This window comes from Lissotriton helveticus, chromosome 2_1, assembly GCF_964261635.1.
Source record: "Lissotriton helveticus chromosome 2_1, aLisHel1.1, whole genome shotgun sequence".
Classification (NCBI taxonomy): Eukaryota; Metazoa; Chordata; class Amphibia; order Caudata; family Salamandridae; genus Lissotriton; species Lissotriton helveticus.
The window spans coordinates 989826547-989842272 of record NC_136059.1 but is presented as its reverse complement, the minus strand read 5'-3'; the positions used below and the strand labels follow the sequence as shown (position 1 = coordinate 989842272).

Below are 15726 nucleotides of genomic sequence, written 5' to 3'. Positions count from 1 at the left end.
AGAAAATATGATTACTTTGGCAACATTGTTGGCACTTATGCGCTTTTGTTGTTCTTTGGCATATGTAAGAATAACAGACAGATCTTGCAGGCGGAAGCAGGTATTGGACGGCTGAACGTAGTGACAGCCTATTATCCGGCATTGATTGTTTTTCAGACACTTGGGCAAATATCGCGGCGATAATTATAAATATCGCGGCCATCGCGCTAGTCAGCCGATCTCGCGATTTTTTCGTGAATCGCGAAATCGCAAAATGCTGGAGGGTCTGACTTCAGTATTTAGTGGAGTGTACCAATAGTATGTATCTGCTTAGAGGTCTGTACGGATTGTGCACAGAATATTGTACGTGTACTTGTGTTGGTGCCTAGGTCATTCTATAGGAACATCACTAGTAACTAGAATGATGACAGTGCTGCAAACAGACTCCTCGTGAATTTATAAGTTCTTAGATATTGTCTCAATGCCTGAGTCATTCTGCAAGAGCATAGACAGTGACTGGGTCCCTAGAGTGCTAGTAGTTGACAGCAGGATACGTTTATAAGCACTTATGTTTCAGCAGAGTGATTAGTTAAGGATATGCTTCTGTCAGGATGATTGTAGGAGTGGACACAGACTCACAGTGTGATTCCAGACAAGCATGACTATTACCAGGACTGACTCAGTAGTCTGCAAGGAGTTAAGGGACCACATATATTGTGCACATTTGACTCTACCACTGCTTGTCTGAATGCTTCTGTCAGGATGATTGTAGGAGTGGACAGAGCTGCTTTAGAGCCATAGGACAGGTTAGCAGAGCTGCTTTAGAGTCAGAGAACCAGGTCAGCAGAGCTGTTGCAGAGCTAGAGACCCAGGTCAGCAGAGCTGCTGTAGAGCCAGAGATCCAGGTCAGCAGAGCTGCTTTAGAGCCATAGAACCAGGTCAGCAGAGCTGCTGTAAAGCCAGAGAAACCAGGTCAGCAGAGCTGCTTTAGAACCAGAGAACCAGGTCTGCAGGGCTGTTGTAGAGCCAGAGAACCAGGTCAGTAGAGCTGCTTTAGAGGGAGAGAACCAGGTCAGCAGAGCTGCTTTAGAGTCAGAGAACCAGGTCAGCAGAGCTGCTCTAGAGCCAGAGAACCCAGGTCAGCACAAGCTGCTTCGGAGGGAGAAAACCAGGTCAGCAGAGCTGCTTTAGAGCCAGAGAACCAGGTCAGCAGAGCTGCTCTAGAGCCAAAGAACTAGGTCAGTAGAGCTGCTCTAGAGCCAAAGAACTAGGTCAGTAGAGCTGCTTTAGAGCCATAGATCCAGGTCAGCAGAGTTGGTTTAGAGGCAGAGAATAAGGTCAGCAGAGCTTATGTAGAGCCAGAGAACCGTGTCAGCAGAGCTGCTTTAGAGCCATAGAACCAGGTCAGCAGAGCAGCTTTAGAGCCAGAGAACCAGGTCAGCAGAGCTGCTCTAGAGCCTAAGAACCAGGTCAGCAGAGCTGCTCTAGAGCCAGAGAACCAGGTCAGCAGAGCTGCTTTAAAGCCAGAGAACCAGGTCAGCAGAGCTGCTGTAGAGCCAGAGAACCAGGTCAGCAGAGCTGCTGTAGAGCCAGAGAAACCAGGTCAGCAGAACTGCTTTAGAGGGAGAGAAACAGGTCAGCAGAGCTGCTTTAGAGCCAGAGAACCAGGTCAGCAGAGCTGCTTTAGAGCCAGAGAACCAGGTCAGCAGAGCTGCTCTAGAGCCAAAGAACCAGGTCAGTAAAGCTGCTTTAGAGCCATAGAACCAGGTCAGCAGAGTTGGATTAGAGGCAGAGAACCAGGTCAGCAGAGCTGATGTAGAGGCAGAGAACCAGGTCAGCAGAGCTGCTTTAAAGCCAGAGAAACCAGTTCAGTAGAGCTGCTTTAGAATGAGAGAACCAGGTCAGCAGAGCTGCTTTAGAGCCAGAGAACCAGGTCAGCAGAACTCTTGTACAGCCATAGAACTGGGTCAGCAGAGCTGCTTTAGAGCCAGAGAACCAGGTCAGCAGAGCTGCTGTAGAGCCAGAGAAACCAGGTCAGCAGAACTGCTTTAGAGGGAGAGAACGAGGTCAGCAGAGATGCTTTAGAGCCAGAGAACCAGGTCAGCAGAGCAGCTTTAGAGCCAGAGAACCAGGTCAGCAGGGCTGCTTTAGAGCCAGAGAACCAGGTCAGTAGAGCTGCTCTAGAGTCAGAGAACCAGGTCAGCAGAGCTGCTTTAGAGCCAGAGAAACCAGGTCAGTAGAGCTGCTTTAGAGGTAGAGAACCAGGTCAGCAGAGCTGCTCTAGAGGGAGAGAACCAGGTCAGCAGAGCTGCTCTAGAGCCATAGAACCAGGTCAGCAGAGCTGCTCTAGAGCCAGACAACCAGGTCAGCAGACCTACTGGCGAGCCAGGGAAACCAGGTCAGCAGAGCTGCTTTGGAGCCAGAGAACCAGGTCAGCAGAGCTGACACTGACTGACACTGATTGACTGACACTAACTGACTGACACTGACTGACACTGATTGACTGACACTGACTGACACTGATTGACTGACACTGACTGACTGACACTGACTGACTGACACTGACTGACTGACTGACACTGACTGAAACTGATTGACTGACACTGACTGACTGACACTGATTGACTGACACTGACTGACACTGACTGACTGACACTGACTGACACTGAGTGACTACTCTCTACTACTCACTTTCTACTACTCTCTCTCTACTTTTCTACTACTCTCTACTACTCACACTCTACTACTACTCTCTACTACTATATCTCTACTACTCACTCTCTACTACTCTCTACTATTCACTTCCTACTATTCACTCTCTACTACTCTCTCTCTACTACTCACTCTCTACTACTAACTCTCTACTACTCTCTACTACTCACTCTACTACTCTCTACTACTCTCTACCACTCACTCGTACTCTACTACTCTCTCTCTACTACTCACTCTACTCACTCTACTACTCACTCTCTACTATTCACTCTCTACTACTCACTCACTACTACTCGCTCTCTACTACTCTCCACTACTCACTCTCTACTACTCTCTACTACTCACTCTCTACTATTCACTCTCTACTACTCACTCTGTACTACTCTACTACTCTTTACTACTCTCTCTACTACTCACTCTCTATTACTCACTCTACTACTCTCTACCACTCACTCTCTACTACTCTACTACTCTACTACTCATGTTCTACTACTCTCTACTACTCACTCTACTCACTCTACTACTCACTCTCTACTATTCACTCTCTACTACTCACTCACTACTACTCGCTCTCTACTACTCTCCACTACTCACTCTCTACTATTCACTCTCTACTACTCACTCTCTACTACTCTACTTTTCTCTACTACTCACTCTCTATTACTCACTCTACTATCTACCACTCACTCTCTACTACTCTACTACTCACTCTCTACTACTCTCTACTACTCTCTCTACTCTCTCTATTACTCACTCTCTACTACTCATTCTCTACTACTCTCTACTACTTACTCTCTACTACTCTCTACTATTCACTCTCTACTACTCTCTACTACTCACTCTCTACTACTCTCTCTCTACTACTCTCTCTCTACTACTCTCTACTACTGTAAATGTAAATGTATTGCGACTTATATAGCGCAAGTATCACCCGAAGGCATCAAGGTGCTTGCCTTGGGAACCCGTTCTGGCTTTTCCCTGTGAGATAACCCCTACTGGGTATCCCCAGGGTGAAAGCCAGGCATCCCGCAGCGGGTGGGCCGCCGTAGTGGAGATTAAGCAACTATTGCCCAGAGTTGCAGCGTGGGACCCCATGATTAGAATAGGCACCGAGGCGAGAATTATCGAGTCCATGGACATTTTGGGCTCAGGACCCTGCCGCGTCGGGAATTGAACCCTGGTCCCGGACCAGACCTCTGCATCAGGGTCTGCCGCTCTAATCAGTGAGCCACACTCCTACTACTCACTCTCTACTACTCACTCTACTAGTCACTCTCTACTACTCAGTCTCTACTACTCTCTACTACTGACTTTCTACTACTCTCTCTACTACTCTCTACTACTCACTCTACTACTCATTCTCTACTACTCTCTACTACTCACTCTACTACTCACTCTCTACTACTCTCTCTGCTACTCACTCTCTACTACTCACTCTCTACTACTCACTCTCTACTACTCTCTACTACTCTCTACTACTCACTCTCTACTACTCTACTACTCTCTACTACTCACTCTCTACTACTCACTCTCTACTCTCTATTACTCACTCTACTCTCTACCTCTATCTTCCTCTCTCTCTACTACTCTCCCTCTCTCTCTACTACTCTCTACCTCTCTACAGCTACACCTCTACCTCTACACCTCTAGCCTCTCTACCTCTCTCTGCCTCTCTCTACACGCACACATATGCACATATATAAATGCATTTATATATATGTATGTGTATGTATATATATATATATATATACACACATACATATATAAACATATATATAATCTGCATATCTATATAAATACAAATATCAATGCATGCATACATATACATATACACATATGCATACATATGCATGTTATGTACATGAAAGTTTGAAAAACACTAATAAAAGCAAAGCTAAAAAATCACCTAATTACAAACAGAATTGCTTTAACTTAAACGAGGACGAGACCTATTGCATTTTTATTGCTTGTTTACTTTGGTTCCATCAAGAGGGCATTCAGATGTGTCACAAATTTGCCATGAATTCTGAATGTTAGCTCTCTAGTTGCTCATTAGAGCACTTTAGTGAAGCTACTGCTCACCAGGGAAGTCTGCTACTGGAATTCAAAGTGCATGTTTCAGTCTGCATGTTAGAATTTTTTAATGAAATAGAAGAGGATTTGAGAAGTCAAAATGTGCCCGAATTTTTCTTTCTGCAGCACTAATCATAATTTCTATGGCAAAATGAAGCCTCTCATTTTGTTCCTTTGCAAATTAAATGTTTTAACCCCTTGCATGCTCCCTCCCCAGTGCTGCCGTCGGCCAATGGTCGACGCAGCCCCGCCCACCCTTTAGAACGCCCGCACCGCGGCGGAAAAAACGCCGCGGTTAAGACCTTAGTGTTACCACTTTATTCCAATCAAGAGGGCTTCAGGTGTGCTATACTTTTGTCATAAGTAAGACTGTTAGCACTCTAGTTGTTCTTTAGAACACTCTGGGAAGCTCCAGTAGAACACAAAGGAATTAACTGGCAGTCTCTGTCCTTGTTGGATGTACTTGTTTTACTGAGAATGTCAGACTTCATTCTCACATGACTGAGAAAGATAATGTGAATTTACAGAAAATATGCTCTCAGTTTAACTTATAGATCACCTTCCAAACCTCTTTTGCAAACGCATGAGAAAATAGTTTTCTCTCAAACTTGATCCATGAAATCCCAGCAGAAGGCTTTTTCACATGGTAAAATCACCTTAGAACACACCACAATTCCTAAAATGAGTATGGTACCATCAACAAATGATTTATAATGTAACTAACGTTTTAAAACCTTCTATTAACTGCAATGCTTTTAATGAGGTGCTATTATGTATATTGGTCCCAAGATGACTGCCAACACTTCTTGGATGAAGTGCTGACAGCCAATCAGATCTCACGATGAGATGTATCGTTAGGCTCCGCCCAGATATATATGTATTTTTTTCCTTTGATATCTAAAAAACTACTGAACAGATTTACACAATTTAACCAAGGCACGGGTGTGAACCAAGGACTACCTCTTTGCCAAATATGGTGTAATTCTATTCAGCAGTTTGGGCTGTAGCTGCCGATTAAAGGTTCCTATGGAAAACTGCATGGGGGAAACACGTTTTGGGACCCCCCTTTTTTCTCGGCCCCCGCTTGACGAATCACCCCGTAACTTTCAGGATAGGAGCGGACCTGAGCGGGCCATAAGTTTTGAATATTTTTTGATTTGTCGACCGGCGCCAAAGTTATTCCAAAAAGAATGTTGCAGATTTCCTATGGAAAATAGGTCCTAACTATAACTACCTACTGGCGACCGCCATTAGGTAATATATATATATATACATATATATATATATATATATATATATATAGAGAGAGAGAGAGAGAGAGAGAGAGAGAGAGAGAGAGAGATATGTATGTACACACAGAAACAGTGACTGTTAAGAGAAAGTCACATAAAACATTTTAAAACTAACCTGCAATGTAAACCCCTTCGACGCTCATGACGAGCTGGGCTCGTCATGAGGTAGCCTCCTCGCACGCTCATGACGAGCCCAGCTCGTCATGAATAATGGGATTTACAAATTCTCAGCGTGCCAGCTGAATTCCGCCCGCACGCATCAGGTTAAAGTACTGAGAACATTTATAGACTGCACATTTTCAATTATATTGGCCTCTAAATTTGCACAGATTTACAGCTTTACTGATAAAACTACATAGCACCAATGACAGTGTGTGGAAATCGGATTTCTGTAAATTTTAATTATTTATCCATCAAGTAAAGTGTCATTTGTTATGATTCTCTTAAAATCTCTGTTTCCAGTACACTTCAGAATTACAAACAAATGTGCTTCATTTTTGTCTTACTAACTGCTGAATGCATACCTTTCATTTACAGGTGTTTACATTTTATGTTGCAAACAAAAAAAACACCCTACAGCATTTCCTTCCACACTCCCTCTATTCCAGCAGCATTGTCACATATTTCATTTTCAAAAACTCCTCTCACTTTGCAGTCAGAGAAAGAAAAGTACACATCAATCACTGTGTTAAAAAACATAAGCAGCAATTTGTCATTTGACCTCTGTCATTGAAACTCTGTCAAATGTGAGAGGATAAACAAAGAATTTAAAGGCATCTTTTGTTTTTTGCTGGAACTTTCCTTAGCCGCTAAAAATGAGCTCACAACCACCAGTTGGTCATGACCCACAGTTTGGGAAAACGAAGCTCACCCCATTTGAGAATTTCATTTCCGCATGAGCAGTCATCATGCATATATTTGCTCACACAACAATCTCTGAGTAGGTTTAAATGCAGTTGCTAACTTTTTGTTTTAATTTTCTCTACATCAATTCCTCCCATCCCCCCATGGCACCCCTTCGCCTAAACCTGCATTACGTGTTGCAGGCTTGTGCCTTGTCCATTCCTAATATGGGAAGAAAATCACACCTGAGAGTGGCAGCAATATATTTCTTACTGCATAAAGGGAATGCATCAAGAAAAATCAGTGGACACCCTGAAACAAGTATGTTTGTATGTGCACATATACATTCGTGCACACATACATTCAGGTCATTCCATCCATAAAGCCCACTTCCTACCTTGCAAGTAGATGTACTCAAGGGATTGAGAATGTCAACATGATTTTACACTCATAAAGAAAGTTATGTTCACATACAAACTAAACGTGCACATGCAAATAGCTTTGTACATCGGCCCTTAATATTTTTATTGACTCACCTGTCTGATTAGTATGGTTCATTGAAACTCATCTAGAGAACACGGTATTATTCACAAACTTAAAATGCAATGTTAATAAAAAATGAGAACCTAAGAGAATGTCTAGTTTGACATGATTAACTATAAGCAACATAAATGAATGAAAAAAATTAGCACATTGTTATACATTAAAGATATTTTTTTACTACCTTATATTTATGTGTGGTGTTTCTTAAATCTATGCTAGCTATAAGCCAGCTATCTGAATATTCCTTGGATGACCACAGCAAATGATCAAAGCTCTCTCCAAGAGGTCTTAGGTACAGGTTTAGCCTGCTGGGATCTACAGAAATATCAGAACCAGCAATCTGATAGACCAATCTGACACAGGCCCATTCTTCTGGCTTTAGGTCCGGGCTCAATAGGATGGCTCTCTCACCCTGGTCTCCAACTGATGTATCTACAAATATGTAATGAGCTGTAAATGAAATTGAAAGACTATATTAATATAAATTGAAAAACGTAAGATCATGCTTTATACAAACTTACAATCAGCAATTATGAGTCAATTGAAATTTTGTAGATATTGTAGAAATAGTACATTTTGAAGTTTATTTGTTGAAAGAGATGGCATGGATGAGCTTTACATTGTGAAACAATTCGATTTCATCATAACGAAAAAAGCTGTTTATTGAACAGCAAAATCATTTTGCAATCATCTATTGTTAGTATAGTATCATTACGGGTTAGGAGATAGAGTCATTATCATTAGGGATAGGCACAAAACCTCTGCGCCTGTGCTCTTCAGTGCATCAAAAAGCACTGCAGTGCTGGCTTTAATGCAAAAGACAGGTTTCATCGTCATAAACTAGTGCTATGCGAATTATTACAGGGTCCAATATTCAAAACGATTTGCTCCTTGTGTAAGGCAAAAGTATTCTTACAGCACACTAAACAAAGTTGTTTCTGGGCCTCGACCATTGACACCATTGCATGTGAGAAGCAGAATTAGAACAAGCAAGTTTTAAGTTTGGTCTTGAACTTATAAGTTAATTGAATGTCGGAGCCTCTCTGGCAAAACATCCCATCTCTAAACCCTCGCTCTTGATCGTCTTTGCCTGCTAGCAGTTAAAATACCCTTTATAAGGCAAAGGTATTTCTTGAAACTATAAGGGGTTACTTTCTGTTTCGTTTAAAAAGTAAACCCAAACAATTAAATTGAAATAATTCAAATGAGATGAAATAAAACTTTATTGAAAGTTATCAAAATCATGTAACACAAAAAAGAACAAGTTGAATTAAAAAACCTCAAACAACCCACGCACAGAAATAATAAAAGATGGTGTCACGGGTCTCCCAATATATTTGACATTTGCAATACAATTAGTCTGTAGCTAAAATGATGTAAATTCTAAAATCTTAGCACATCAAAAAAATCAATCCTTGTGGAATATGCAATTTCCTTTTTGCCCATATAGACAACGGAGAACCTGACTTCTTAGCCATGTCATCTTGAATTTTGCTGTGCGAAGGGACTGAAATCTAAAGCACAAGTATTCCTCTTGGTTACATTGTCTAGGATAATTGTATTCTCCTGACAGTATATAAGTTGGGTAAATAAATCCTCAACATATGCACATCTTTAAACTGTTTAAAAGGGCTATGTGTCTCCAACACAGCGGATATGGATAAATGTGCTAATGTTTAATGATCAAATACACAGAGTCCTCCATTATGCAGATGCTACATTGCCACCCAAGTAAGTGCTTTTAGAGACCCATCTGGAGCACTCTTTAATCGCTAACAATCTTTGATATATAATTAGGTCACTTTCTAACCAAATCTGTACCAATGGACATAAATCTGGTGTTTATCCAATCACCCATTTTACTTATTAAACATGAGCATCGTATAGAAGCACAGGGCTGAAATTACTTTTCAAAGTAGACAATAAAACTGTTACACTGGAGCAGAGCGTTCTGGTTAAGGGTTCCTAATGACATATATAAGTACAGACCCACTGGGAAATTGTTCATACGAGAATTACAGTGGCCCCTGGATATTACATAACCCCCCCAAATATTTATAGGACTCAAAATATGTTTAGTTTTTGCCATTCCATCCACTAAGCATTAGATGAGATAATGGGTTTTTTAAATTCTCAACAATTTAATTCTTTGTTTTCTTAATGTTTACTTTCAGATTATTTAATATGCTATTACAATGTCTTCAGCATATTGCAGCAAGGATGTGAGCTACTCTATACATTAAGAGTGGAAACTTTGATAAAATAAAAAATCCTACTGTAGCCAAATTAAATAATATTGGTGTTTTATCCGATGGTAATTAAGTGTCCGAGGTTTTTAAAACCCGTTCTGCAATTATTCTAATCATCTCTTCATATTTATGTTAAGCAATCGAAATGGCCTGCTTTAAATTTTATTTTTATTATTTTCAGTGGCAGCTCCTCAAGGGAGTGCTGTGGGGTGGTGGGGAGGGGCGAGGAGGGGCAGGGTGGTGGGTAGTAAACTCCGGAATTGGGCAGAATGGAGTTGAGTAAAGAAATACATAGATAAAACAAATTACATTGTGCGCTGCATTGCCAATTTGTAAAGTAACGATTTATTTGTAGAGTTTTGTATAGCGCGGACAAGACCCGTGGGTATCAGAGCGCTTAACATAAAAACATAGAAAAACATAAGAAGATTATAAATTACAGATTGACATTATAGTAGCAAATTATGATAACACACATATATGAGGTAGTAGGCGATATGCTATCATGGGTGATTAAATAAATATATATTCCTAACGCCTGTGACATTAGCCTTAGGAGGTGCATAGGCTTGGCTTGTGTCGCAGTCATATCGTCAGGTTCGGTGAGGTAGGGTTACATAGTATTTTCAATGCAATTCCATGAGTAAACAGCAATAAGAGTTGGCTAGGTATAGCTTGTGGCAAGGATTAAATAGATAAACCAAGTAGGGTAGAGAATTATATCATTATGGATGTGAGATATAGTGTAGAGATTACATATATATAAGGTGGCCTTAAGGTGTGTAGCCGTTGTTTGATCGAGTCATTGTCATTGTCTAATTGATCTTCAGAATATTCATGATGAGTCCGATCTTCTTTGTCTTGAGTGTTCATACTAATGGTCGGTATGTATCTCTATGTAGGGTATTTACTCATCAAGTGGTTCTTAAGTTCCCGTTTGAATTTTACAGTGTTTTGAATCACCCTGATGTTAGGGGGGAGTGAATTCCAGACTCTGGGGGTGGCTCCGGAGAATGCTCGGTCATAGGTCTTTTTCTTCCAGAAGAAGGCCGGTCGTAGTAGCAACTCCTTAGCGCTTCTCATTGGTCTGTTGCCTCCCGATAGCTTAATTTTCTTGGCTAGATATCTAGGCGTGCTGTAGTGAACCGCTTTGTGGGTAATACAGGCCATCTTCATTTTAATTCTCGCTTCGTAGGGTAGCCAGTTTAGTGCCTTTAAGTGGGGAGATATGTGATCGAATTTCCTCGTTCCAGTGATGAGTCTTGCCGCAGCGTTGAGACAGGCTTTTAGTGGTGCAGTGGATGTTTTTGGTAGGCCAGCTAACGTGGTGCAGCCATATTCAATTCTCGAGATCACTAGAGATTGGATAGCCAGTTTTAGATCTGCTTCTGAGAAAAAGGGTTTCAGTTTTCTTAGATAGTTCAGGTGGAAACGGGCGCTCTTGGCCATTGTGTTGATGTGGTCTTTCATGTCAAGGTTCTCGTCTAACGTAATTCCTAATGATTTAGCTGAGTTAATTAGGGTCGGAGTACAGTTCAGAGCAGTTACCAATTTAGTCCAATCTTTTACCTCTGGTTGACTCTTTGCAGGTGATATTAGTAGGAATTCTGTTTTGTCGGCATTAAGTTTTAGATGATTAGCTGTTAGCCATTGTAACGCTCGCTTTAATGTTTCATTCATTAGGTCAATGTCATCCCGACAGGCGATCTTCATGTATATTTGCGTGTCGTCTGCGTACATGTGATAGGAGATCTGTGATTTACGGAGAATCTCCGTGAGAGGTTCAACATACAAGTTGAATAGATCTGGGGATAACGTTGAGCCTTGTGGGACCCCTATTGCGTTAGGGCACGGGGAGGAGATTACTTGGTTGACCAGGAATAGTTGTGTCCTGTTCTGTAGGAAGGAGTTAAACCAATTCAGTACGTTTCCAGATAAGCCCATCCTGTCACGTAGCCTGGTCATCAATAATTCGTGATTTACAGTGTCAAATGCTGATGATAAGTCTAGTAGGATCAGTAGGCACGCATGATTTTGGTCTAGGGCTTGTAAGGCATCATCAACAATATGCAGGATCGCCGTTTCAGTACTATGTCCAGTTCTGAAGCCTGATTGGCAGTCATCTAGTAATGAGAACTTAGCGATGTGCTGACTCAGTTGGCCCTGCACGCATTTCTCAATAAGTTTGGCAAGTAGAGGGATGTTGGTCACTGGTCGATAGTTCTTCGGGTCTGTTGCATCCGCTGTCGGTTTTTTGATGATGGGAACTACCTGCCCAGTTTTTAGGCAGTCAGGGAGGGACCCTTGTGCAAGTGAAGCATTTATTATCTCAGTCCAGATGGGAATTAGGGTGTGGCTGATTTCTCTTACACACTTTGCCGGTAGAGGGTCTTGATAGTGGTTGTTCGGTCTGAGTTCTGCTAGCGTTTTGGCGATCTTTCCCTGGTCGTATAGTTCAAATGTGTCCCAATTTGCCTTATTTTTTGTATGAGTATCTTCAGTTGTCGCCTTGGCTTCATTTATAGGTGAGGGAAGGGTCTTGAGGTTAGCTGCTGCACTTGTGAGCTCACCTTCTAGTCGTTTGTTTTTTTCCGTGAAAAATGAAGAGAACTCCTCGCAGCTTATGGGAGTTTTTGAGCTCTCTTGAGACGTTTTGGCTAGTTTATTAGACTGATGTTTTAAGATCTCGAAGAGTTTTCTTGGTCTGTTTGTGGCATTGTGAAGTTCAGCCCTTATAAATTCTTTTTTGGTGTTGATTATCTTTTTGTTATATTGTTTTCTCGTTTTTCTGAGGTCTTTCAGCTCAGGGGAGGCGGGATGTTGTCTCCATTTCCTTTCAGCCATTCTCAGTTTTCGCCTGTCTTCGTTCAATGATTCATTAAACCAAGGATTTTTTGGTTTTTCTGAGACATTTTTCAGTTTTTGAGGCAGGGTGTCGTTGACTATATTACCGATCGAGGTTATGTAATGATCCGTCAGCTCGTTGACATTGACATTCTGCCTGTTGTTACGAGGCTTCAGGTCTTTCTCACATCTCTCCACCAGTAATTCAATATTGGCTTCTTTTGTGTCTCGAATCAGTTTTTTGCACTTGCGGGGTTGCACGGTCTTACCCTTTTTGAATTGTGGGTATCGCGAATGTTATGGCGTGATGGTCAGACCAATCACACGGGTCTATAGCAAGGATTGAAGTCTCTTTGTTTCTTGAAATAATCCAGTCAAGAGTCGCTCCTTGTGAGTGAGTGGGCTGGGTGCATGCTTGCGTAAGGTTTAGCTCATTGAGGAAGTCTTTAATCGAGTTCACCATTTTGTCATTGCCGTCGTCCCAGTGGAGGTTAAAGTCACCCAGGAGTATGTTGTTGGCATCCGAGTTAGAGTTGGCAGTTATAATCTCTATTAGTTGCTCTGTGAACTTAGTGTTCTCTCCCGGTGGGTGGTAGAACGCATGCAGGTTATAGCTTTGATTATTTAGTGATCTTATGTTAAGACCAAGGTATTCACAGGATTCAATGGGGTCAGATTGGAATTGGTTGACCTTAATCTCGGAACGGTGAATGCACGCTATACCTCCTCCCACTTTCCTTGGTCTGTCTAACCTGACAATGTTATATTGAGGTGGTACTAGGAGATCAATGGTAGGGGATGATGATTCACTGAGCCATGTTTCCGTGAGGATGGCCAAGTCGATTTCCTTGTTGATGATGAGGGCGGCTATATCTGACGCATGTTTAGTTGCCGAACGACAATTAAGAAGTAGGCATTTCAGGGCTTTCTGTGAGTTAGCGGGGTTTTCATTTTCAGTGTCGATTGTAGTTACCTGAATATGTTGTAAGTTGTGGTGGATTGCTTTCCTGTCATTCTTTTTGGACGTTCTATTCGAGTCAATAGGTACAATTTCGATATACTCCTCCTTTCCCTGAGCCGGTTGTTCATAAGATTGAAGTAAGGCCAGGGCTTCTTCATTTGTTAAGGGATTGGTCCTGTTTGGTCTGTTGGGTCGGAGTACAAGATTCTGGATTTGTGCGACCTTCGTGTGCGTATTCATCGTCATCTCCCAGATTTTCTCAATTGTCTTTGCGACATTCGTCGAGTCTTGTGCCAGGTTGCTTATTAGTTTCTTGAGCTCATTGACTTCTTTCAGTGTTCGGGCAGATTTCTTATGTGAAATAGACCTGGCTGTATTCGTTCTACATTTTTCCCTCCTCCGTGACAGGTCTCTTCTCATTGCTACCGGTCTTACCGCTGTATCCTTATTTTTGATATGTTTCTTGACTTTATTAGGGGTGTCTCCATTGCTTCCTATGATATTAGGTGTAGAGGGTGTTTTAGTGGATAAGGATCTAATGGACTCCAGATTCGCATTCGAGGGAGATAGGGGATTGTTGTTTTTGTGGTTATCTTCATAGGCGATCTCACTCGGAGCTGAGCCACCCTCTTCAAGTGTTGTGGCGTCAAGTGGTATCGGCACCGGCGTTTCTATTTGTGCCTGGCTCTTCTCTTTGTTTCGAGGGTTAGGATCTAACCCTATCCTTTTAATCTCCTTCTCCGGTATGGCCATCGTAGTTTCAGGTAAATCTCCGGTGTTAGGGATTAGATCGTTCCGGCAGCCCGTTTGGTTGGCTTCTCTGGTGACAGAGTTGTTTATGTCATTTGTGATATCTGGTGGAGTCATGTTTTGTTGATGATTAGGTCTTTCTCCTTGGCGTGTTGGTTGTGGTGGATCTTGAAGGTTTATGTTTGGTGTGCCATCAGTATTGGAAGAACTGTTCTGGGCTATATTGACTACTCGTTGGGTTCGAGGTGTCTGGGATCTTTAGTTTTCTGCTTCTATTTTTAACGTTGAGAATATTTTATCAAATTTTACTAGCTCTCTGTCAGCTGCTTGGATGAGTACAATTCCATTTTTGTATATAGTTATGTTTAGGACAGCTCTGCACCATGCTGAAGGTTTGCTCCTAATTTTTGTGCCGTGTGGGATGTTGGTTATATTTTCAATATTTAGTCTTTTTGTCACGACAGTACGCCAGGTCGCCGTTCTTCTAGTGAAGAATATCAGGTCATTTATGATAATGTCCCTATCTGTGTTAAACGAGGGGTCCAAGAACAGTTGTTCTGGATGTTTCTTCAGTAAGTTGTGTTTGACCTTTTTTGCCGCGTTCTTAGAAATCTTGGGTGGGTATTGTATTACTTGCGCGTTCATGTCTTCACGTTCTGTGTACCTGACCGACATAATTGTTCTTTAGTTCCTGTAGATCTTTAAGTGTTTCTCGTTTCTGTCCTTCCAGGTTTCACTGAGACCACCTTATTATGTTTCTTAAATTATAGCTGTGATCTCATTACTCTTTTCACTGTGTTACCTGATCTCTTTCATTTCTCTTTGTAAGCTGCTACTATCTTAGCCCTTTTTTCTTTATTACCACACTTGTCCTCTTTTTCTTTCCTTGTTTGCATGTTAATCTTGTGTGAGGATGTTTTGTTATTGATGAGGTTGCTCGCCAGTTCCAAGATGGCCGTTTGTTACTCTGTCTGAGTGAGAGCTGAAAGTCTCTTCTCTCTTTCACAGTGAGAGCTGAAGTCTCTTCTCTCCTTCACTTGCTTGTAGTCCTCTCTCAATTGCCTTTCTTTGTAGTTGTTGCGATCAAAGTCCCTTTTCAATTTCACCTCTTATGTTTTCCTTCTGCCTGATGTGTTTATTTGGGTGCAGTCGTTGTTTCATGCCTGACGATGTCAGAAACGGCCGCCATTTTAAGGTCAGGCAAGCCGGACCTTATTTTCCTCCGCTTATATAATTGATGAGTCTTTCCTGTTTAGATCATCCAGTCATGCGCTGCTTGTTTGTGGTTGGTAGCCTCTAGTCCCTCATTACAATTCCGAGATTGCGGTCAGTATGTATTTCATTTGTCCGTTCTCGCCGCCATTGTTAGATCAGGCGGGACGGATCAAATCAGACTTTTTCTGTCTCCCGTTACTTGTCCTTGGATGATCCAAAGGAGGGGGTGCGGGGGGGCTGGGGGGGATACGCGGAGGGGTTAGGA

At 41.9% G+C, this 15726-nt stretch overlaps 1 protein-coding gene across 1 annotated transcript in view; it reads right to left on the bottom strand.

Annotated features, from left to right (window-relative positions):
* The window catches only part of MAMDC2 (MAM domain containing 2), a 477864-nt gene that overhangs the window by 229917 nt on the left and 232221 nt on the right, over positions 1-15726 (bottom strand). Inside the window, exon 3 of the mRNA XM_078677407.1 lies at positions 7624-7892. Within this exon, the coding sequence (XP_078533533.1) occupies positions 7624-7892 (269 nt within the window). The remainder of the gene's footprint in view (positions 1-7623; positions 7893-15726) is intronic.